Raw genomic sequence first — 24,607 nt, 5'->3', positions numbered from 1 at the left:
GTGAAACAAAGAAAGAATACCTTTTAAGTTAATGCTGTTTCAAGTTTGTACCCAGTGTCTTACACAAGAGGCCATACATGTTTGTTAAATAAATGGACAGATGGATAGATGGATGGATGGACGGTTGGATATATTGTAAAGGTTAACATGATGCAAAATTTGGTGCCTAACACTAATAATCAAATGTAAAAGGAATCAGAATTCGTATGTTGGGAAAGACTAAAGAATGAACCATTCAAGATTTTTGAAGTATATAAAGAAACTAGAGGCCCGGTGCACGAAATTTGTCCATGGGGGGGGGGGATGTCCCTCAGCCTAGCCTGCACCTTCTCCAATCTGGGACTCCTCGAGGGATGTCTGACTGCCCATTTAGGCCCAATCCCAGTAGGACATCCCTCTCACAATCCAGGACTTCTGGCTTGCAACTGCTCACCTGCCTGCCTTCCTGATTGCCCCTAACCACTTCTGCCTGCCAGCCTGATCACCCCCTAACCACTCCCCTGCCAGCCTGATTGATGCCAAACTGCTCCCCTGCCAGCCTGTTTGCCCCTAACTGCCCTCCCCTGAAGGCCTGGGTCCCTCCAAACTGCCCTCCCCTGCAGGCCTCGGTCCCCCCCCAACTGCCCTTCCCTTGCAGACCCAGTCACCCCCAACTTCCCTCCTCTGCTGACCTGGTCACCCCTAACTGCCCTTCCCTGCAGGCTTGATTACCCCCAACTGCCCTCCATTGCAGGCCTGGTCCCTCCCAACTGCCCTCCCTTGCAGGCCTGGTCCCTCCCAACTGCCCTCCCCTGTTGGCCATCTTGTGGTGGCCATCCTGTGTCCACATAGGGGCATCCATCTTTGACCACATAGGGGCAGCCATCTTGTGTGTTGGAGTGATGGTCAATTTGCATATTACTCTTTTATTAGATAGGATAGAGGCCTGGTGCATGGGTGGGGGCCAGCTGGTTTTTCCTGAAGGGTTTCATGGATCAGGGTGGGGGTTCCCTTAGAGTGTGGGGTGGCCTGGGTGAGGGGCCTGTGGTGGTTTGCAGGCCGGCCACACCCCCCAGCGACCCAAGCAGAGGCCCTGGTATCTGGGATTTATTTATCTTCTATAATTGAAACTTTGTAGCCTTGAGCAGAGCCAAGCCTCCTGCTTGCTCCTTGGCTGCAGCTATTTTTGTTGGGATTTATTTATCTTCTATAATTGAAACTTTGTAGCCTTGAGTGGAGGCCTGGGCCTGCCAGGGTATGTGGAAAGCTTGGTTTCCTCCATTGCCGGGGATACCCAAGCCTCCTGCTCGCTCCGTGGCTGCAGCCATCTTGGTTGGGTTAATTTGCATACTTGCTCCTGATTGGCTGGTGGGGGTGGCTTGTGGGTGTAGCAGAGTGATGGTTCATTTGCATATTACTCTTTTATTAGATAGGATGATGTAGGAAAGGAAGTACCAGTGGGAAAAAGCTTAACTCAGAAGGATCTGTCCTGTGGGATGAACTGAGGTGGTTCAATTTAAATTGGAATAATAACTAAACATGCTGATGATTTAGCTTCCTTATGGGGTGTGTCAAAGTATAGGCTGTGTGTCCAGAGAACTAGTTAGTTATCAAACTGTAGAATTGGGGGGACGGGAAATAGTGAACATGGTCAGAGATGCTCTGGACTTAACTAGCATTTTCCAATGGACTTTAGTGGTCAGTCTTTATTAATCAAAAACAATGGGTGTGTTTGTGTATTAGTTCCTTACCAAGTCCAGGTTTTTTAAATAAAAACTACACAAATAAGATAGTTTGTTATAGAAAAACTGGAAAACACAAATTAGTAAAACATAAATTTACCTATCATTTCTTTGTATGGGTGGATGCCCCAAAACTGTGTTTGGAAGGAATCAATGCCTAATGAGTTTTCCTGTAGATTTTGTTAGTATTTCTTATTAAATTTGAGTGACCGTACCATCCATTACCTAGCAGATAGTGGTATACAACCTTAGGGTTGGGAGGTTTACAGTTATGCAAAGGGGAATGATAACCAGCAAGCAAAGACTATTTTGATTGGCATGAACAGTGGTCTCTATAGCCCAAAGTAGAAAGTTGAATAAGTTGTGTAAAATTCAAACTTCAAATTTTCACTTCTGGTGATGGTATCTTAATGAGACTGGCCTGGACATAGTGATTTTCATGTGGGGAAACAGTTGTGTCCTTAAGCTCTCCTTAGTCATGTCTCACTGTATTAAACCTAGTGATCAGAGCAGAGTCGAACACACACACACACACACACACACACACAGCATCAAGTCTAGCTGATTCGTGAGCATGCATCTCCCCAGATCACTAGATCTTGGAGGAGCTTGAATCTACTGTTAATTTCTAGGGTGACCCTAAGGAAACCCAAACTTCTGAAGGCCTGTTCACCTCAAAAGAACTTGATGATCTCCCAGGACCTTTCCAGCTATAAAGTGTTCTGAATTTATTTGCATGGTGCCGTGATTTCAAAGTGAATCAAGCCCTCTAAGAACAAGGTCTAAAATAAACAAAAAGAATGTGTTGTCCAGAATCCAGAGCACTCAGTGTCTCGGATCCTGGCTCCACAATCTTTGGGTCTGTTCCCACTTGTACAGCAAGTGTGAGCACACTTATTTCCAAAGCATTCTGAAACCCTGGGCCTCATAAGCTCTGTAAGTGTGAGATAAGATACCAGATAAGGTTAAGATACTGAAGAAGTATATTGTCAGGGAAAGACGTTTAAATGTTTTCTTGTTAAACATTTTATTTACCTTTTATATTAAAATCTCAATGATCAGGAGATATAGATCCTAAAGCAAAAATTATATTAAAATGTATAAAATAATTGTCTTGCCTCCTCTCTCATCCATGTTACCTCCTGTCTTCTCCTTATCCTCCTCCTGGCTGTAGTATGTCTTTGACTTTAACACGATATTATTTTCTCACATCCTTCTTTTTTCCTCCTTCACAGGGTACATCCCCAGTTACTTAGACAAGGACGAGCTATGTGTGGTGTGCGGTGACAAGGCCACAGGCTATCACTACCGCTGCATCACGTGTGAAGGCTGCAAGGTAATTGCCCGGGGCCCTCAGTAGCCCAGTCCAGCTCCAGGCCCCTCCCACCAGAATGCAACCTTAAGTTTCAGTTCAAATTAGACCCAATTTCCAGCATTCCTGGCCTGTGATCCTCCTCGTGTCTGGTAGTTCTCTATTTTTTGGCATGTTCAAGAACTAAATTTTTTTTCCAAATCAAAAATAATTAAATGAATGTTTGGGAGAGTGTGATGTCTGTTTTTTTAGAAAGGGAGATAATAAAATAAAAAGAAATAAACAAAGTTCTCCCTTTGAGTTTTAAAATGCATAGATATGACATGTTATCATCCCAAGAAGTTATCATTTCTCCTGTTTTATCGCCAGTGTTTCGAGGAGACAGGGTTCGCTCTGCCACAGGCTGTTTGCTGCTGATTTGGAGTCTAATTCCTGGGTTCCAGGCCAAGATCCAGCATGTGGTTTCCATGTGACTTTGGACAAGTGATTTAACCTGTCTGAGGCTTCATTTTCCAAACCCCACAATGGAGATACTGAGCCCCTACTTCATAAGTTGTAGATGAGACAGAAGATATGTGTACAGCACTTTGCAATGAGCCGCTCACAATAAGTGCTCTGTGCCATTATCAATTCCTACAATATTTAAGTATATTTGCTAAGACTTAAGTATCATGTCCAGAAAGGTTCTGGTAGAACACACCCTTCCGAGTGTTACATAAGCCACCTAAGCCTGGAACTAAATGGTATCCTCAGAAAATTTCACGGTGGCATTCTCCCATGCCTTAAGAAAGGAAGAAACACATTGAACTCAGGGTGGATGTCTGTGGATACTGGAGAAAAATAGTGTGGCTCCGTGGTTGAGCATCTAACTATGAACCAAGAGGTATTGGTTCAATTCCTGGTTAGGGCACATGCCCAGGTTTCGGGCTCAGTCCCCAGTAGGGGGCATGCAGGAGGCATCTGATCAATCATTCTCTCTCATCATTGATGTTTCTATCTCTCTTTCCCCTCTTTTTTCCTCTCTGAAATCAATTGAAAAAAAGTATTTTTTTGAAAGAAAAAGAGTATGATGAAAGGAAAAATCCTAATGCAGAGAACCTGAAATTTTCTATTCCCCATGTACTGTTTTTTTTTTTAACATATATTTTTATTGATTTCAGAGAGGAAGGGAGAGGGCGAGAGAGATAGAAACATCAATGATGAGAGAGAATCATTGGATGGCTGCCTCCTGCACGCCCCACACTGGGAATCGAGCCCGCAACCCAGGCATGTGCCCTGACTGGGAATCGAACCGCGACCTCCTGGTTCATAGGTCCACGCTCAACCACAGAGCTACGCTGGCCGGACTCCCCATATACTGTTGTTTCAAGGATGATCTGAGCTGATCATGGCTATCTCAAGAGTTAAAAACAAGAACTAAACTAAATCTCTAAAGGCAGTTATACTTGTTTAATTACTAAATGATTAAATTATCACACCAAAGTATTGCAAGTAAGTTTCCAGCTCTTTTATTCTCCATTAAAAAAGTACAGCAAATCTCCTCATAGCTTAATTTAGCAGCATAATTATGACACTCTATGAAATGAAATAACATAATTTATGTATATTATTACTCAATGTTTAGAAAGATAAAAGCAAACACTAGATTTTTCCCATTAGCCTCTTTTCCTTGAATAAATGCAAAAAAAAAAATTAACTCTGTAGTCCTGTGGCATCTTCTTCAATTCAGATTTAGAATTCTTTAGATTCACTTTGATCCAACTGTCCTATATTTGAATAAGTAGAGCTACAGGCCCAAAACAATCCATCACAGCTCTGTGGACATGAGATTCTGGAGTCATTTATTTCTAGAAAACATGAAACTGTTGTCTTGGGTCTTTCTTTTTCATGTAGGGTTTCTTTAGAAGAACCATTCAGAAAAATCTCCATCCATCCTATTCCTGTAAATATGAAGGAAAATGTGTCATAGACAAAGTTACACGAAACCAGTGCCAGGAATGTCGCTTTAAAAAATGCATCTATGTTGGCATGGCAACAGATTGTAAGTAACCTTCTTCCTTTGCTTTATATTCAAGGGGTGTTGATTGGGGAAAGGTTTGGTTCAAGGAGATCAGGCAAGCAGAAAATCGACCAGGAACCCATGTGGACAGAGGAGAGACACCTAGCATTCCCGCAGTCATTGCTGGGTGGTTTCCACCCAACCCCTCATTTATCAGCTCCTAATTCTCCAGGTCTCCAGCTGATGGGTGAGGGAAAGCGATTAAATTATACCTTCATGCTTGCAAGACTGTTTGCAATACTCTGTCTGCAATGAAGATTATAAATGAGAGGTCTTGTCCATTCACCTTGCTAAGGTCTAATTTTACACACAACATTCATGTGGGGAGAACCACATGGATGACTCCTACTCTTTTTCAAAAGCAGAGACAGGAATTTATTTTGTGGCCATTTTCGGAGACAGGGCACTGGCAGAAAACATCGTGATCAGAAATTTCTGAAGAATGCGAAACTGAGTGCTATTGCAGGAGTCACCCTGCTGTTGGTTGGTGGTTATATTTTTAGCCTTAAAAACATTCCGAGCTGAAGTCTTCCTACCCAGTTTTCAAAGTGCCACGGCATATGGTGGTGAGATTAGCCGCCGTTTGGGTCTCTTCTCCCCACACTGAGGAGGGGATTTACACCAGCAGCTTCAGTTAATCTAATAATAAAATGAGGACTGTGTCATTCTGACCGTGTGGCTTCTCTTTTGCCAGGCATCAGGGTTAATGATCTCTCCTGGCATAAACTTTTTGCACATCAATGAAGTATTCCAACCTTTAGTTTTAAAAAAAGGTAGGAAGAAGAAAAAATAAAGGAAAGAAAAAAGGAATGCATCAAGGATTTTTTTTTTCCCCCTTGAAAGAGGAAATCATCATGGCTTATGTTTATGTGACTAACAGGGTTCTTTCAGCTACAACAAAAATATCTGTGGAATGTTCTGGTTTGCCTGTTAAAGAAGACAGAATGGGGAGTTTTTAAAAGGAAGAGGGTTGTGTTAGGGTGTCAGGCTGCAAATCCAGGGTTAAGCCCACCTCCTGCTGAGCGTATTGTCTTTATCTTTTAAAGGCTTTTAGCCATTGCCAACAATATGCCTGACAAAGGTATATGAAAATGACTGACCTAGAACCAAATACTTAGATGTGTCACTAAAACGAACTGTTATTATTAAGTATCCATTTCATTGTTCTATTGAGAACTTAAAGATACGAATGTTAATGAGGTTTTAAAAAACTCAGTGTTAACCTAGACTGGGTGGGAATCCATTCTGAGTGCACTGGGTGGGAATCCATTCTGAGTGCACCTTATTTGCTTGTGAAGTATTATTATAGGAGCTCAGGCTTTAGACTCAGAAAAATTCTTGCAGTCCCAGATCTGCCACTTACTAGCTGTGTGGCCATCAGACTTATCTCTGGTTTTTCTTCTGTGAAACGATCACCTACTTTGCAGGTGGTTTGCAGGATCAAATTAGATAATGCGTGTCTGATGCAACCATCCCTGGCACAGTGTATGCATTTGGTACATGGGGTTATGAGTAAAGCCCCCTCCCTCTTCTCTCTTTAATGAGTGAACTACAATGACTGAACAGGGCTCATTCATATTTCCCACACTTGTCAATCCTCACCTGATGTTGGTGATCTAATCAAATCTAGGTGATTATTCTGTTTGCAGACTCGCTGAGCACCTTTGGTTCTCTTCTTCCTGCTAAGTTTGCTTTTTTCTTTTCCTAGCAGGCCACACCTTCATCAGGAAATGGCCCTAGGACAATGATGCAGGACTGGAGTCACATGTCCTGGGTCTTGTCTCGGCTCTGCCATGAACTTGCTGTGTGACTTTAGGCCAGTGGTGATCTCTCTGGATCAACTTCCTCCTCTGTGGAAGGAAAGAGTTGGACTAGAGATAATATCTAGGGTTCCTCTAGTCCCCAAAGACCATAACTCTATATTGGTAAACCTCAGCTTTTCCATTCCATGGATAGTTACTACGAGTCTGGCAAAATGGGTTTGTTTTGGAAATTAACCACAGAAGTATAGATTTCTTGTTTCCCTTCTGCATAAATGATAAAAATCATGGCTGCATTTACTGAGCACTTTTAATACATTGTCACATTGACTACCCTGTGAAGTGGATATTATTGATCCCATTTTACATAGGAAGAAATGTAAGCTCAGTGAGCCTAACTAACTTGCCAGAGGTCACACAGCTAGAATGTGGTTGTGTCAGGATTCAAACCCAGATCTTTCTAGATGACAAAGCCTGGGCTCCTTTGCCACCAATAAGGGTTGACCAAGTAGAGAGTAATGCCAAGTGAGTACTTGTGAAACCCAAGAGCAGCCTGGCTACATTCCAGTTATTCCTTACTAGAGGCCCAGTGCACGAAATTCGTGCACAGGTCGGGTCCCTAGGCCTGACTGGCAATCAGGGCTGATTGGGGCCTTCCGGCTGCCAGCTGGGGCCTTCCTTCATTCAGCGCATGTCATAGTGAGCAGTCAAACTCCTGGTCGGTCAAACTCCCAAGGGGACAATTTGCATATTAGCTTTTTATTATATAGGAAGGGAGTGAATGAGGAGCTGGAGGAAGGGATCATCAATGTCCCATTTATTGCTACAGAACTTCTTTAACCTCCTAAGTTCTCTTAGTAAGGAAGTCCTTACTAGGAACCATTTGGAGGGAGGAAGGGAGTTATAGAAACTGAAAGAGTGAATTCAGATGATTGGCTAGACAGACTCATCTGGAAACCTGTGGGTAGGTTTGTCCTCTCCCTGCTTCATTTTTATTTAGGGCCACCTTCTGTGTGATTGGGATGCCCAGTGTCCATCCAGCTTTGTTTGGAAAAGCTGGCTAGGCACTGGGAGTTTGGCGCCTGGGCTTATATTGGACAATGGCTAGTCAATGGCAGTGTGCTGTCCAGGGAGAAAACGCCCCAGTGTGACCCACCCAGTGGGCCCCACAGAGCCCTCTGCGCACCAGCGGTCCTGGGACATGCAGTCTGCCACGTGTCTAGGAGTATCTGTGTGTTTGTCTCCCTCTCCTCTTCTCCCAGTGGTACTGGATGACAGCAAGCGGCTGGCAAAGCGGAAGCTGATTGAGGAGAACCGGGAGAAGAGACGGCGGGAGGAGCTGCAGAAATCCATTGGGCACAAGCCGGAGCCCACCGACGAGGAGTGGGAGCTCATCAAAACCGTCACCGAAGCCCACGTGGCCACCAATGCCCAAGGCAGCCACTGGAAGCAGAAGCGGAAATTCCTGGTGAGGCTCCCAGCACAGCTGAATAGCGGCTGCGTGTCGGCACTTTCTGCCTCATCTCACTTAGTCCTCACAGCCCTGGGGGGTGAGGTGACCAGCCCATTTTACTGAGAAGGACTCTGCAGCGCTGAGAAGTCAGGTGATTGCAGAGCCAGGAATGGAATCCAGGTCTCCCTGAGAGCAAGGGTCCCTCCTAGTGCTACTGTTTGTGGGTCCCTAGATTCCAGAGCAGTTCCTAAGGCCACATTATCTGTTTGCTTTTGCTACTAGCTGTGGATTAATTAGTAAGTTCATTCCCTTTTATGCTCATTTCTTCCCTCAGGGGCCCATTTACATACATACTTAATCCACTAAGCTCACTCCAAAATATTCCCTTCAGAATAACCCCCAGAACAAAGTATTCCTTATCTCAAATGCATTTTTATGTCAGTAGAAATCAAAATTTTTAGCTTAAATTCTCTCAAGGCCAGGAAGACAATGGGAAGAGGAAATAGGGATGGGGGTGAAGAGGGGGCATGTAGAGAAAACAGGACTTTCAAGACCCTTAGAGTATCGTTGTTTGATGTTTTTATAAAAGTAACAATTGTGAAAGTCCTTCCCACTCATTTCTCCTTTGAACTTCGCAATGCTTTGAGGCTGGAATTACTATCCCATTTTACAGATATGCAAACCAAGCCAAGGCCTTAAGGGGCTCACCCCAATATCATGTTACTAGAAAGTGGCTGAGCCAGGCCCAAGGCCAACTTGCTTCCAAGTTTTGGCCCTCCACCCACCTCACCAGATGGACTACCCATCCCACCACCACCTGGTGTTTGACCATCGCAGAGACTGACACTGCTCTTGGTTTATGACAGGAACCCTTCATGAGTATCTCACTGAGCCCCGCATCAGACATCCTATGGGTTTATTTTTATCTCCAGGGTACGTGAGAGTACCTTTCCACCTGAATAAGAAGGTATAATGGGATAACTGTCCTCCTACCTCAACATCACCATTATAATGGGATTGGTGTGTGTGTGTGTGTGTGTGTAGGAAATTTGGGGAGAGGGGAATCTTACTCATAATCCACTTTGTTGACTTCCACCAACAATGTTAGCAAACATGATTCTAAGAGCTGACATGAAATGTTTATTATTTATAGCTGCTTGATCTACAAATTGCCCCCTCTTGATCCAAATACAAATAACCACTCCTTTAGGCCATTTTTTCCTTAGAGGGGTGCTGGGAGAGATCAGAATGCTTCCACTGTCCCATCTATCTCTACAATGAACTTCATTTCTATCAGCCAATCCCCTGCTGTGCCTGGGATCACTCCTGCATCTTGGGGGAGTGACCATGTTCCATTTAGCATTGTAACCAGGGTCTGTCACATGTGTTGTTGAAATTTGTGGTAGCTCTTCTCCAAGTTGGCTGCCATTAGATTCTTTCCTCCTTGTATACACAGCCCATTTTCCCATGGAGAGGTAGAGTCTATTTTTCTCTCCCCTTGAATCTGGTCTATGATTCCTTTAAACAATGGATTTGGGAAGAGTAACCACTCAGGCTGAGACATAGAAGCCTTGTAGTTTCTATTTGATTATCTTGGAGGGGGAAGCTCCCTTGTCTATCTGAGGGAAGCTAAATGCCATGTGAAAAAAAAGCCCGCCTACCCAGAGAACTGCCATGCTGTAAGGAAGCCCAAGCTAGCCATGTGAAGAGGTTCTCAACCCAGGACCAGAAATGTGAGTAAAGAAACCTTCAGATGACACCAGCTTCCAGTGCCATATGATGACAATTGTATGAGGGACCCCAAGTGAGAACCAACTACACAACTGAGACCATCAACCCCCAGAACTCTGAGAGAGAGTAAAAATGTGTTGTTTTTAAGCCACTAAGTCTTGGGGTAGTTTGTTACGCAGCAATGGATACTCAGAACAGAACTCAATAAATATTTATTAAACAGAACATACAGTTCCACCAGCCTATCCTCAGAGACAGTACAGTTAAGCCATGTCTCAGCCAGGTTACAAATACATATTTACAAATATTCCTTGCAGAAGGGTGACCTCGATTGAGTACTTATGCTCAGGATGAAATTTTCACTCTTTTGGTTGGTGAATTACTCTTGCAAGGACATTAGGAATCCTTCATTAAAGTCAGCTTTGCTAAATGGCATTCATGTCCTGAATAGGCTTCTACACATTAGGATTTGTGTCTTCTATGTAGTGAGACCCCTTTTTTTTGCTTGCAACACTGCTATGCATGTTATTTCATTTATTTTCGTGTGATAATGGCTCATCTTGCACTGAAATAGAATTTGAGGAGGCCTATTATGCTAATAATAGTATAGTAATGTATCAAAAGGGATTAAAATATATTGTCACAAAAGCTAGAAGTATTCATTTATCTGGAATAGGTAAGTAACTTACTCCCCCAAAAGAATTTCTTCATCGTTTTTTATCCTAAGACCAGGACTCAAGTCAGAATTAGAGAGACTGGTGGTTTCACCTGGGTTTCAAATCCACATTTGTGCTAGAAATAAGAGTCATTGGCAAATAAGCATTTTTGCAAAAGCCATGCAGATTTTCCTAATTCTAAAGCCACACTGTACAACTGTTTCCAAAAACACTTCCATCATATAATTTTCTAGTTTTCTCCATCCACTCAAATGCTCAATTTAATCACCAACAATTTGCAAGTGATGACAGTGATGGTGAGGAGTCCATGTTGACTGAGACAGGAACAAGAAGTCTCTGGTGCCAGACAAGGGAAAGCAGTGTCTCCCCACAAAGGGTAACTCACTTTTGCCCCTCCCAGAGGCAGTGAGATGTTTGGTTTGGAGTGAACCCTCCATACCAAAAACATTATTGTCTTTTGGCATTGTGTTATTATTGTGTGTTGACATGTGTTCTTATTCTGACCCCTTAGTTCCCATGCAAAGGGATGACTTTGAATGGATTTTTCACCCAAGTATAAAATGTGACCATCAGAACCAGGGCCTGCCTGCCCTGCTTTTCCCCTGGCAGAGCTACTGTCTGATTTCTCACATTCTTGAATGGGGTAGCCTTGAAAAAGGAACATGAGCAAAAGGTTCAGACAGGATGAATGACTTGGCTATATTTGGTCTGTGTGGACAGATCATAAGACAAGTGCAATCAACTCAGGAAGGCTTCTATCACCCAAGCAGGAAGCACTGATGACAACAGGAGATACATGGAAGCCACACCATGGCAGTCACCAAATGCCAGGCTAGGGAGCTAGACAGCTCCAGTGGGCATTGGGAGCACAACCACCTGGGGGCTTGCTACAATGCTGATTCTGCACAATTGGGTCTGAGGAGAGAGCTAAGATCCTGTATTTCTAAGAAGTCCCCCAGTGACACCCATGCTGCTACACCACCCTTTGAGCAGCAAGACCATGGATTGTTCTTAGGCAAGTGAATAGCAGAGAGGTGACCTCGGGACTTTGAATACTAGTAAAATCCCCCCTCTGCCTGAGGGTGTGCCAAGTTTGCATGGCTCAGTTTCTATAGGCAGTCTAGACCGTCCCCCTCAGCCTGCTGTGACCTCCTCCAACTGGAATCTGTAAGCAGACAGGATGCTGAGCCTCAGCTGGGTGGGAAACAAGAGTGAATCCACAGGGTGCTTCCTCACTGCCCACAATGAGCCCACCTTGCACACAAAGACACTCATCAGAATGTGCAGCACTCTGAAAATGCCCTACAATGTAGGTCACCTGGTGGGAATATACACCCTTTATGCTTTCAGAAGTAGAGCCCAATTCCTCTTGTCTCTCTCTCTCTCTCTCTCTCTCTCTCTCTCTCTCTCTCTCTCTCTCTCTCTCTCTCACACACACACACACACACACACACACACACACACACACACACATACACACACCAATCCTGTGAACAGTATCACTGAGGCCTATTACAGCAATGGCCAAGACATATATCCTTGCTCAGAGACATACATGGACAACTCTACACTTTGTTAATAAACTGGGTGAAAACTGCAAACTGTACAGATTAGCTGTCCAGAAGAGATTTTTCTTCCACATCAGAAGTAGGATAAAGGTCCTTCAACTTCATCATTTAATTCTTTCTTGTCTCTCCTCCTTAGCCAGAAGATATCGGACAAGCACCGATAGTAAATGCCCCAGAAGGTGGAAAGGTTGACTTGGAAGCCTTCAGCCATTTTACAAAAATCATCACACCAGCAATTACCAGAGTAGTGGATTTTGCCAAAAAGTTGCCTATGTTTTGTGAGGTGAGGAAATGATTGTTTTTCTTCTGTTTTTTTTTTTATTGTAGTTCCATCAATTTCCAGGAATACTGAGTATTATTTATAATTTAATACTATCTAGTAGGGATAGTCCTATCTAGTAGGGATAGTCCTATGAAAGTAATGTCAATTCAAAATGAAAATACACTCTTTCATTTATACTTTCCCACCCTCTCTACTCAGTCATCATTCATTAGCTTCTCCACGTGAGGTCAATGAAGATCCTATTCATACAGGCATAGGAAAAGATGATAGCAATACTTGCATTTATTCAGTACCTACGATGTCCCAGTTACCATGCTCAAGTTTGCCTACATTAAATATAATTCTTGTAACAGACCTTCAGGGTGGTTTAATTAACCCCATTTCACAGGTGGGGAACTTTGAGGTCGAAGTGATTAACTTATCTATATGTGGGGCAATGGTTTGAGTCTTAGTCTATATTCTTTAACTATATACCCCAGCAAGATGGCTGTGTGGTTGCCTTTTAATCCTCAAGAATAGAGGAGAACCCTTACAGAGCAAAGATTTTTAAGATCTCCTTAAGTCCTCCCTCTTTCCCTATAAGCTCACCCTTTCTTAGCCCATCTTCAGGGCACCTTGAGGAGCTCACCTACCAAATGTCATAGACTTGCCCTGTGGGACACTCATCCCTAACGTTAGCGGTTCTGCCCTGTGGTAGCTGAGAGCATGGGTTCTGCAGTCAACTGTATGGGCAAGAATCCTTGATGAGTTATTAAATGTCTTCAAACCTTGGTCATCTCATCTTTTTTTAATATGTATTTTTATTGATTTCAGAGAGGAAGGGAGACGGAGAGAGAGAGAAAAGGATGAGAGAAAATCATTGATCGGCTGCCTCCTGCACGCCCCCTACTGGGGATAGAGCCCACAACCCCAGGCATGTGCCCTTTACCAGAATTGAACCTGAGACCCTTCAATCCGCAGCCCGACGCTCTATCCACTGAGCCAAATCAGTTAGGGCTGGCCATCTCATCTTTAATGAGAATCATAATAGGATCTACCTCTTAGAAGTGTTGAGAGGTTGATATGGGATAGTTGGTGCTTTGATAGTGCCTGGTCATAAGTATTCCATAATTTTAGCTGTTAATACTATTATTATTTCATTCATTACTTGACCATCTTGCCTCTACCTTCTTTTTTGAATCAAGTGGGGTTGTGTTTTCTGGAAAATTTTTCCTTTGAAAAACCCCATCAGGTGCCAATCCATTGCTCTTAACATCTCCAAGGGGACCCAGAAGAATACCAGATAGAGAGGACCACATAGTGCTGTGAGCCTCTCACCCAAGCCACTGAGTGATACGTGAATCTAGTTTCACCTAGAAATAAGCTGAGTTTCCTCACAGGGAATGACTCTACCCCACCTTGGCTTCCAGCCCATTTGTGTTCTTGAGTTTGTAATAATGGGAGCCCAGCTGGAGTCTGACAGACCTCAGACATGATGAAGACACTTCTCATTGCCAATTTCTGAGCCTCCACAGAAGCCATACCCAGAAGGACAGAGCAATGGGCTCCAGGATGCAGGTGTCTGACCCCCAGACCCAGCTGAGAGAGAGTGTGCCTCCCTCTTATCCCAGCTGCACTGAGGTGGGGGCCAGTGTGTCCTGGAGAAGGAATCTGACTTATATCCATATTTGGTGTGGAGCGTTCATGCCTCTGACTGTCTTTTTTTTTAATTAACATTTATTAACTGTTAGAGAATATTACAAAAATAATACATATTCATTGGAGATTTATACAGCATGATAAAGGTAAAGGTTCATGGTAATACCACCAAGAGATAAACTGCTGTCATTTTGGAGCCTATTTTAGTCTTTTTCAAATAAATATGTGTGTAGACACATACACATACACACACACATATGTATGTGTGTGTATAATATATGTATTATACTAGTATATATTATTTTTATTATATATGTATTCTGCAGTAAAAGCTAAGCAGTTTGAAATTATATGGTAAATTAACTAGGTTGAGTTAGTAAAAAATATGAAATACCCAGTGTTTTAAATGTAATTTAGTAGTATTACCTTTAGTTTTATATAATAAATTGAACTTTGGGTATTGCCAAGAGTATTTCCCAAAAAGATTTGTACTTGCTTAATGAAGAGATAGAGATTATGTGTAATTTACATTTCCCTTGTTTATGGAAACCCAGTCCCATCCAGAGTACTTTAGTGTGTTCTCTTCTCTTGGCATTGGACTCCAACAGACAGAGCTTCAAATCCTGGCTTTGCTCACAAAACTTTCATGTGACCACCCCTTGCATATTCCTCAACCTCTCAATGCCTGGATTTCCACATCGGTAGATAAAATTGGAAGCAGAATATGTACCTCACTGCACTGCTGTAAAAATTCAATAAGGTGGTGCACATAAATCTTGGTATGACATCCAATTCATCAAAAACAAAAAAACACAGTAATTAATAGTCTTTCAAACTATTTTGATAAGGACATTTAATTAAATGTTCTCCCTATTCAGAAAATACAACTCTGATTTTTAAAAATTATTTTTCTTAGCCAAATTCTTTTGTAAAGTTTCTTATTAATGTTATTATGTTGTCACAAATCCTGATTCATAAAGCAACCAAATTAGCTAAAAAAGAGATCGCCACATTGACAGAGAGATACAGCATGTAAAGCAATTCTGGTGCCATAAGCACTGAGAATATAACCCTAGGAGCCCGAAGTCTGAATGCCGGCCTCACCTCTGCCCCTAACTCCCTGGGTGACCTTGGGCAAAGCTTTTACATCTCTGGGCCTCATGGGTACTAGGCAACTGTAAGGGACTGTCTAGTCCAGTGCTTTTGAAGAGACTCAAGGAACAAACTTACTTCAGAAAACAAAGAGAATCACAGTTGCCAGCTAAGCATAGAGTCATCTGTTGATTACTGGAGCTATAAGTCAAAAGTGTTGGCAAATTGAACATACGCACAGCTCTGAAACAGTTAGTTGGGTTATAATACAAACTCCAGAGTAAGGAGATATAAGCAGTTTCACTCAACTGCTTAATACCAGTTGAAGATCTGTATCTTTCGCCAAAGAAATGCAAACTCCTGAGGTTAAAGTCAGTGAAGACTATGACCAAGCTGGGGTACAAATATATTATGTCGAAAGTCTGGAGCCAAGTAGGAAGGGGAAAGCCACAAAGTCCACATGCTCAAAGCGTTTAGGACGAGTGTCCATCACAAGAAGCCGTTATGATACCGCATGTTGCTCTTGACTAACCTTTGTCCACTTGTTCTTTGCTGATGTGGGCTGGTTCTTTTCAGCTGCCATGTGAAGACCAGATAATTCTCCTCAAAGGCTGCTGCATGGAGATCATGTCCCTTCGTGCTGCTGTGCGCTATGACCCAGAAAGTGAGACTTTAACCCTGAACGGGGAGATGGCAGTGACACGGGGCCAGCTGAAAAATGGGGGTCTTGGGGTGGTGTCGGATGCCATCTTTGACCTGGGCATGTCGCTGTCTTCTTTCAACCTGGATGACACTGAAGTAGCTCTCCTTCAGGCGGTCCTGCTGATGTCTTCAGGTGAGTGTGCCCAGACATTACTGGGTGTCAAGAGAGTTTTGGTGCTAATTCACATCACCTGATGAGTTTTTAATCCTTCTTTAGCTTCAAAATTATAGCTCACTGGGGCCCTCAGTCCTTCAGTAGAAATAAAACATAGCTTTTCTAAGAACTCCCTATGTGGTCTTGAGGGAACCCCAGCTTCTCTGGGCTTCAGTATCCTTTAAAAATAAAGAAAATGAACTATATAAGTGGAATTATATTCCTGGAGAGGGGGTTCAAGGAAACCTTTTAGCTGAGGTTTCTGTGATACAAGGACAGTTTTAACTAATGCGGAATCATAGTGAGGAACTTACTTCTTTCTTATAGCTCCTAAATGTGGCAGAAAGAGAGATTCGGTTTAATGCTGGTCTGTCACCTAACACTAGCTAACCTCCCTTTTTAAAATAAATCCTCACCTGAGGACATGCTGAGAGAGAGAGAGAGAGAGAGAGAGAGAGAGGGGGGGGGGGAGAGAGAGAGAGAGAAGACAGACAGACATCAATGTGAGAGAGATTGACTTGTTGCCTTCTGTATGCTCCCTAACTGGGATTGAACCCACAACCCAGGCATGTGCCCAGAGAGGGAGTCGAACCAGCAACCTTTCAGTACATAGGATGATGCTCAACCAACTGAGCCACTCTGGCCAGGCTAACCTCCCTTTTCAAGAAAGAGAGAGCAGATCTCAGGAACAATTTGAGCAACAACCTTTAGCTAAAACATAAGGTTTTTACCATGCATTTATTTTTGTGATTATCATCTATTATGGCAAATAGATTTTTAATTGAATTTATTAGGGTGACATCCTATATAATAAGACCCTAATATGCAAATCGACCAAAGGGCAGAACGAATGGCAGAACGACCCGTCACTATGACACACACTGACCACCAGGGGGTAGATGCTCAATGAAGGAGCTGCTCCCTGGTGCTCCACAGGGGGAGCACCACTCAGCCAGAAGCCGGGCTCATGGCTGGCGAGTGCAGCGGCAGTGGTGGGAGCCTCTTGTGCCTCCGCTGCAGGCAGGCAGTAAAGAGTGAGGGATCCCGGACTGTGAGAGCCCCAGACTGAGGGGGATGTCCGCCTGCCAGCTTAGCCAGGACTGAGAGAGGGTGCAGGCCAGGCTGAGGGACCCCCCCGCCCCTTGCCCCAGTGAGTGCACTGGGCCTCTAGTTGGTTAATAAAATTATATAGGTTTCAGATGTGCATCATCTATATATTGTGTGTTCACCACCTCAAGCCAAGTCTCCATTAACCCCCCCCCCCTGTACCCTCTTCTACCTCCAGCAAATGGATTTTTGTTTAATGAATAATATGAAGTTTCCTCTTTAGTGAGTCAATTTAACAGATTGAGTAAATAATCTAAGCAAGGTAGATAAAGGGAGCACTAGTATGTGGGAATGGCAAAAATTGTGAATGTAACTCCAAACTCTATCCAACACCTAACTGAATGGTTCTTCCCAATTCTGCCTGCCTGACAGCCATGTGACACAATAACTTTAAAGTCTTCCCTACCTGAATGACCTGGGCACTTTTCATTACTGCTGCCAGGCCCAGGCAAATGTTACAAAACACTTTACCCCTGGCCATTGACAGCTACACATCAGTGCTCTGAGGCTCCAGTTTCTCCTCAGAATTGTCTTCTAAGCCCCATTGCTTTGTTTGGCATTTCAGTTACACAAAACCTTAGGCATTTTCTTCAAAGACCTTTCTAAGAGCTACTATGAGCTACCAAGTTCCTTGGTCCTACACTACTAAACAGAAAGCTAAAATGGAAATGACCTGGAAGACATAACTTTGAGAAATTTTGTCTCAGATTGTTAAAAATAGTCTTTGACCTTTAAAAATGTTTCTCTTTTCATAAACAGGGTTAGTACAACTTGAGCATCATTCAAATGTCCTTTCATCTTTTTCTCCATCATTTATATGACCACCTTATCTTTATGTCTCATCAAGAGACAGCGTTTGATCCCACAAAACCCAGGTTATCCTTTAAAGGAATACATCAGAGCAATATTGTGTTGAGTTTCTATTTGGATCAAAAATTAAAGGATCCTGTGGAGAATTCTTCTGGCACATTCAAAGGAAAAGAGAAGACAGGGAACCAGGAGAGGGAGTGAGTAGATCCACAGAGTAGCAACATCAAATATGAAGGGGGAAAACAAAATAAGAATGCACAAATTGCAATTTGAGCTGAATAGGGGACTCCAAAAGCCCATATGTTTTTAGACTCAGAAGGGTGAGTTGAGCCATTAGCCCTAATCTTTCCTTTCGGATTAAGCAGAACTTTATATAGATTTTTACTAATACTGATTTTTCGATCACTGGACAATTGGAGTGTGAATTTATATGATTGGAGCTACAAAAAGCAAGCTGAGGAGACCTGGGCAAGGGAGGATAGGCTTCCTGGAGCTGTCTGAGGAATTCATCTAGGTTTATAAATTACTTTTGTAATTCAAGTGTTTGCAGCCTGGACATTCCACAGTCACCCAGCCCTCTTGTGACATCTCTTTATCACTCTCGAGAAAATGCCTTGAGTCCCCTCCCACAGCAGTGGGAAGAGTGCCCGGTCCTTACATGCTCTTGGTCTCCTCTCGTTCCAACTTCGCTCTGTGACTCTTCTCTGCACAGGGCAACTCTGGATGGCTCACATCCCCTTTTCTTTTCATTTTAACCCCCCGACGCACAGCACCCCCAACACAAGGCAGCTACAGGTGGAACTTTTACTAACATATAAGGGAAGGGAAGGAGTAGTTCACCACAGCCTGGCAAACAACTAAAATTGGATCTTATGCTTCTTTGTTATCACAGGATTTTCTCATTGTCCAACACTCCTCCTTTGGCATCCAAGACCCCTGTTCCCGATTTCTTTCTGTTCTATGCATGTCCATGCTCACCCCCCTCTTTCTCCCAGGGAGCCACTGGAAACTCAAAACTGTTCCCTTTGTATGCTTTGTCTGTCAGCTCTCTAGGTGAGGGTTCTCCTTCTAGACCCTGTGAGGAAGGTATTGCCATTCACACCCGTGGAGGGGACTGTCTAAACCAGAGGTAATTAGCAGAACAAAGCATTGGTCCCCTTCATAGCAATTATGCCACGTTCTGGTATTTTGGTGCCCGATGCCCCAGAGTTCCATGCTCACTCCTAGGAGTTGGAAGGTCCTCAGATCTGCCCACTGTCACATTAAAGGGCTTGAATCAGGCAAGGCAGTCCCTCTCTTTCCCACCCTCTGAATTAACATCCATCTTCTTTCGCCCCCTCAGATCGCCCAGGGCTCGCCTGCGTTGAGAGAATAGAAAAATACCAAGATAGTTTCCTGCTGGCCTTTGAACACTATATCAATTACCGAAAACACCACGTGACACACTTTTGGCCAAAACTCCTGATGAAGGTGACAGACCTGCGGATGATTGGAGCCTGCCATGCCAGCCGCTTCCTGCACATGAAGGTGGAATGCCCCACGGAACTCTTCCCCCCGTTGTTCTTGGAAGTGTTTGAGGATTAGACTGGCTGACTTCCTTCTCATAATTCCTACAGCACTACTGGGTGTCATTTCATTCCATTGCCTAGATCTTTTTTGTTTGTTCCTTTGCTTCTTTGTGTTGGGAGGGATTGTAAAGGGAGCTAGTCCTTGGCATAAACACGGATGAAATTGCCCCTTGAATGCAGGTACTTACAACTATTGCATTTTGTTCTCCCTGTGAGAGAACAGTCCTTTGATGTGAATGCTTTGATGTTTTTACAGCTATGGAGGTGGGGTGGGGACCATCATTAATTCACCAGCACCAAGCCACCACCAGCTCCCATCTGTCCCTGGTCAGAGACTCAAGTAAGCAAAATGGCACAGCAGAAGACTAAAGAAGCCTTAAAACCGAGATCACATGGTCGTCTTGATCCAATTCGGACTTTCACAGGGCTCAGGTTGGCAGGACACAGACCGTCTTTGGTTAGATGTGGCTTCCAGCTTTCTAAGGAAAGGTCTGGACAAGTTTTGTTTATTCTAGAGCGTGCTGTCTTCAGCACTCTTCCTTCTCTCCTAGCAGCCTCACTTGGAATGTATAGAAATGTTTGTTCCCCCAAATCAGCTGTTCTTTCACTGGAATTTTTATAATCTTATGATTTAATTCAAGTTATTCAAGGCATGACTCAAAGCCATGCAGGTACTTGACTGATGGAGAGCACCATGGAAAATCATTTTCTTCAGCGAGCTCAAAGAAATTAGAAATTTTTGTCAGTGACTCAAGAGTTTCCAAAAATTCACATGTTATTACCTCATAATAGGAAGGCTTCTTTACAGTTAAGGCTCAGAGAACATTTCCATAGAAATTAGGCCTATTTACAGTTGTCATTTTTCAATGACATCTAATCCATCCTTTCTCAGACTCCTAAAGTTATTAATCCTGATTGCATCTTTGCTGTGCTGACACCAGATCTCCCTATGGATTACATATTCTAATCAAGGAGAGATAATGAGCTGAAATTGGAATCTTGTGGGGGACTTCTGAGGAGAGACTAGTGCAGTTACATTCCAAGTTGAAGGAAGCACAGTGATCTGAGAGCACTCTTCATGGACTGATGGTTTGAGGATGCTCCTTCTAGTCTTGAATCCTCAAGCTCTTTGCTCTACTCACAAAAATGTTTCCTAGTCTCCTTTTCCCTCTGACTCTGTGGCTTGACTATCTCTAAACAAAGACTGGTCCAGCCACTGACGCTCTCTGTCCCCCGTTAAAGAATTGCCCTAAGGGATATTCAACAGAAAACGTCCACAGATCATGTACATGAACCCTCACTCACCTTCCCCACCTATCTCACCTCCCCATAACAAACAGTGGAGTAGCTTATACCCAGAAAACAAATGGTGACATTGCCTCATCACTTCAGTGTCAGAAGATGGGCAAAGAATGTACCCATGCAATTGAATGTATCTCATTCTTCACTGGCATAGTAGATAACATATTTTTTAGCCTGCCTTGTACTGCCTTATCCTGGAAATCCTGGGGACAATAAGCCATATCAGTGAGATTTACCTAAAAACAAAGGAATGAAAGTCACTGTGAAAACCAAGTCAGATCATTTTTTTTAACTGGCCCAGAAGTCAGGGTGTCAGAGTTCTAGCTTGTGCTCTGTCAACTGACAGATTTGTGACCTTGTTAGATTTGGGTCTTGGTTTTCTCACCTTGGCTCCTGGTGAATAAGTCATAAACTCTAAATTCCTTTGAATCCTTAATACTCTACTCATTTCAGGGGAGAAAAATCTGGGTCTTTTGATAGTTTCCTTCATATTCAAATTTCTACCTTAATTAGACAAAAATGATGGCCCTCCTAACAGATATGGAAATATTTGGTATCGATTCAAAATAAGAATTTGACACACTACTCATCAACTCTGTAGAGAAAGACAGGACGGCCTTGGAAACACAAGAGGAACGGCATTGAATATCCCAAGAGTGACTGGAAATAATCTGAGAGGAAATGTGTGTGTTTAATGCATTAGAGCAATTACACTGGCTTCTGGGGGAAGGAAACCAGAACATGGCTGTGGAACTTGCTAACCACGGAAAAGAAGTAGGTGAAGAGAATGAAAGTGTACACATAAAGGTCATGGGCAGACTACCTGCTTTGACTTTATCTACAGAAAGTAAAGTTTTGTTCTCTCTGGGCAGCCTCTAGCCAGTCTCCTTAAGTCTTTGCTTTATTAACATCTCAGCTCCCTCTGTTAACTCTGAAACATAACCCCTTAGTCACCTTCTAGCCCCAGGGTTAACTCTGAGCTTTGTGGTGTGGGGCAGATTTCCCTGAGAAGGCACTGAGAGGGAGGCAAGCAGGTGGGGTACGGGAAGGTTCACAGACTCCTTGGGCATCAAGCCTTCCCAGGAAGGTCTCCTTAATCTGTTTGACAGAGATTCCCCCACATATTAGACACACCCAGATTCAAATATAAGTACAGAGCCTGACCTCAAGCAAAATTGGAATGCTTTGTGGATTAACCATGATTGGACATTGGCCAAATGATACAGTATATCTATAGTAATCCAGACAGCCCCAAGTAAATTTACGTTTGATCCTCAGCCTCTTAAATGGTTGCCTTAAACAGGCAAACCACTGATCTAGTACTCTTGTTTATGCTAAGGAGGACAAGCCTTAATGCACTTCAGGTAGAAAGGAAAGGCCATGAGAACTCAAAGGATCATCACCCTACTGGTCAAAGTGGCTCGTTTCTTCTGTAACTGATTGAGGAACTTAGTGCATCTCAAGACTCCATCTCATAAAACTCACTTTGGAGGGATATGCTCTGGATTTTTTTTAAACACTTTTTTACACAGTCCAGACTGTCGAATCAAGTGTGGACCTGATCAAGAAACCCCTCACAGTGGGGAGACATCCCAATAGGGGCGACCACCATACAACTGGGATTCTTATTTATAAATCACTTAACTTTTGGGGATGAGTGAGGTGTGTGGGTATGTGTGTGTATGTGTATGTGTGTGTGTGTGTGTGTTACCTTCAAGTGTACTTTGCGCTTCAACTTAGATGTGCAGTATTTTCAGAAATAGTGAGAAAAGTAAGATCTTTTCCTCTTTACGATTCTGCTCAACACACCATGTGCCACCTCAGAGCTTTTTCTAGTCAAATGAGCCTCTGTCTTCAATGAAGCGCTTTGCCGTGTTGATGCCTCAGCCCAGAGCCGTGTCCCTCACCTGGGTCCCAGTGACACCTCTTCGGTCTGCAGCGCTGTCATCGGGGTGGACCACCAGGCTTGGCTCTGCTCTGGCAATGCCATTCTTGCGGCTCTTCCCTGAACAGGTGTGCAGGCCTTGGCCCCTCCTCAACACTAAGCCCCCTCCCCGCCCCCCAGACTCAGCCTCCACGGAACTGCTGAGCGCCCTCCAGGCATGTCATACATTCTTATTCTGTGGAACTCTAACCTATCCGTGTCATATTGACCTTTTGCTGCATGAGTCATAAATTATGAAATCAGTCTGATGGTTTTTTAAATGTAGCCAGCATTTGTAAGGCTAAACCTTTTTCATCAACTGAATTTAAGTGAGTCACCAAGCCGCAGTTCCTCTTCAAAAGGAAGAGTGCTCACGGACATTTGAATCTCTGCCCTTTCCAAAGGCTATGGCATCAGGTTCTCAAATAAGCTCGTAATTTTTCCTGTTATTTTAATAATATGGAAATAGTAGCATAGTGTTTCTTTTGATAGTGATAGACTATAATCCATATTTAAATTTTATAGAGAAGAAATTTTATTGTACTGTGATGTAGATATTTATTATCCAGGTAAGGATTTGCCCGGTGTGTATTTTTTACAATTGAAACGTTTTACTTTAATCTTAAAAAAAAAAAAATACATTAAAAACATGCGCAAAAAAAAAGGACTAGGGGGGAAAAAGGTTTGGCCTTATCACAGAATTTTTACTGTGCTGTATAAATGTTTTCAAATGCAAAAAGTGTGCATTTCCAGTGTGTGTCCACAGTAATGAATGCCGCCTTCAAAAGCAATATCGTGCAGGTAAAACGCTGTTTGTGGCTTTCTGTTGCACAGTTCAAACTGACCCACCTTATGCACAAGACAATCAAACATAAATCTGTCCTCCTCAGGATTCAGATAATACTCAAGTAAGTTATGGAGCACAATGTAAGACAAAGGAAGACTATTTAATTACACATGAACTGTCGGAACAGAAGATATCAGGGCGTGAATAGGCTGACATTGCCCCATTTTTCTTTGGGTTTTCCCAATTATCTTCACATTTTCATTCAATTATAGAGCCAAATTGGATCTCTATGCTTTTTTCAGAGAAAACACTTCCCCCTCACCTCCATCATGTTTTCATGCCCTGAGAATCAGAAAAATGCTACAGAATAGGAAGAGATTAATGGTCATCAGAAGATCTGTGTGTTGCAAACAGTGTTAAGTGATATTGCTAGATTGGTAATATTTTTTTCAGCCTAAAACTGTTGAAATCTGTGATCAAAATGTTTTAAACTATCCAAAAAGAAAATTTGTATATTTGGGAAAAATGGATTTTTACATAGCTTTTGTATGCAGATATTAAATTGTAATTATGAATATAGTGGGCATAGATAAAGTCATAAGCTTCAATTCTAAAAAAGAAAAAAAAGCTTATAATGGATATATTTTCCTGTCTCTTTCTTTAAATATTATGTTCTAACTAGGCCCAGTATTGCCTACCCTTCTCATCTCCACTGCTTCCAAAGGGAGGGAAATGGGGATGGAACAACATTTGTTTCATAAACATCTACTAGAATAAGCAAATTTCCTTGGGAGAAGGGTATTGGGGGGCGGGCAGGAAAGAGAGAAGTAAACATCTCATGGGGGAGGGCCACAGAGATGGAATGAGGAGGGAAGATTTACCTTTTTGTAGCTCAAAGACTATATTCATCTTATCTCAAAATGTCTCAGAATATTATTAATGGAGTTATATTAATATCA

At 42.9% G+C, this 24,607-nt stretch overlaps 1 protein-coding gene across 2 annotated transcripts in view; it reads left to right on the top strand.

Moving 5' to 3' along the window:
- THRB (thyroid hormone receptor beta) overlaps window positions 1-23,485 on the top strand; it is a 300,495-nt gene extending 277,010 nt beyond the window's left edge. For both annotated transcript variants that reach the window (XM_080676058.1, XM_080676057.1), the window contains 6 exons: window positions 2,957-3,057; window positions 4,927-5,074; window positions 8,115-8,320; window positions 12,418-12,564; window positions 15,871-16,129; window positions 19,410-23,485. In XM_080676058.1, the coding sequence (XP_080532184.1) occupies window positions 2,957-3,057; window positions 4,927-5,074; window positions 8,115-8,320; window positions 12,418-12,564; window positions 15,871-16,129; window positions 19,410-19,651 (1,103 nt within the window). In that variant the 3' untranslated portion in view covers window positions 19,652-23,485. The remainder of the gene's footprint in view (window positions 1-2,956; window positions 3,058-4,926; window positions 5,075-8,114; window positions 8,321-12,417; window positions 12,565-15,870; window positions 16,130-19,409) is intronic.
- Window positions 23,486-24,607: the final 1,122 nt, after the last annotated feature.

Source organism: Plecotus auritus (genome assembly GCF_963455305.1).
Source record: "Plecotus auritus genome assembly, chromosome: 6".
NCBI classification, from domain to species: domain Eukaryota; kingdom Metazoa; phylum Chordata; class Mammalia; order Chiroptera; family Vespertilionidae; genus Plecotus; species Plecotus auritus.
This window is presented reverse-complemented; position numbering and strand designations above follow the sequence as displayed.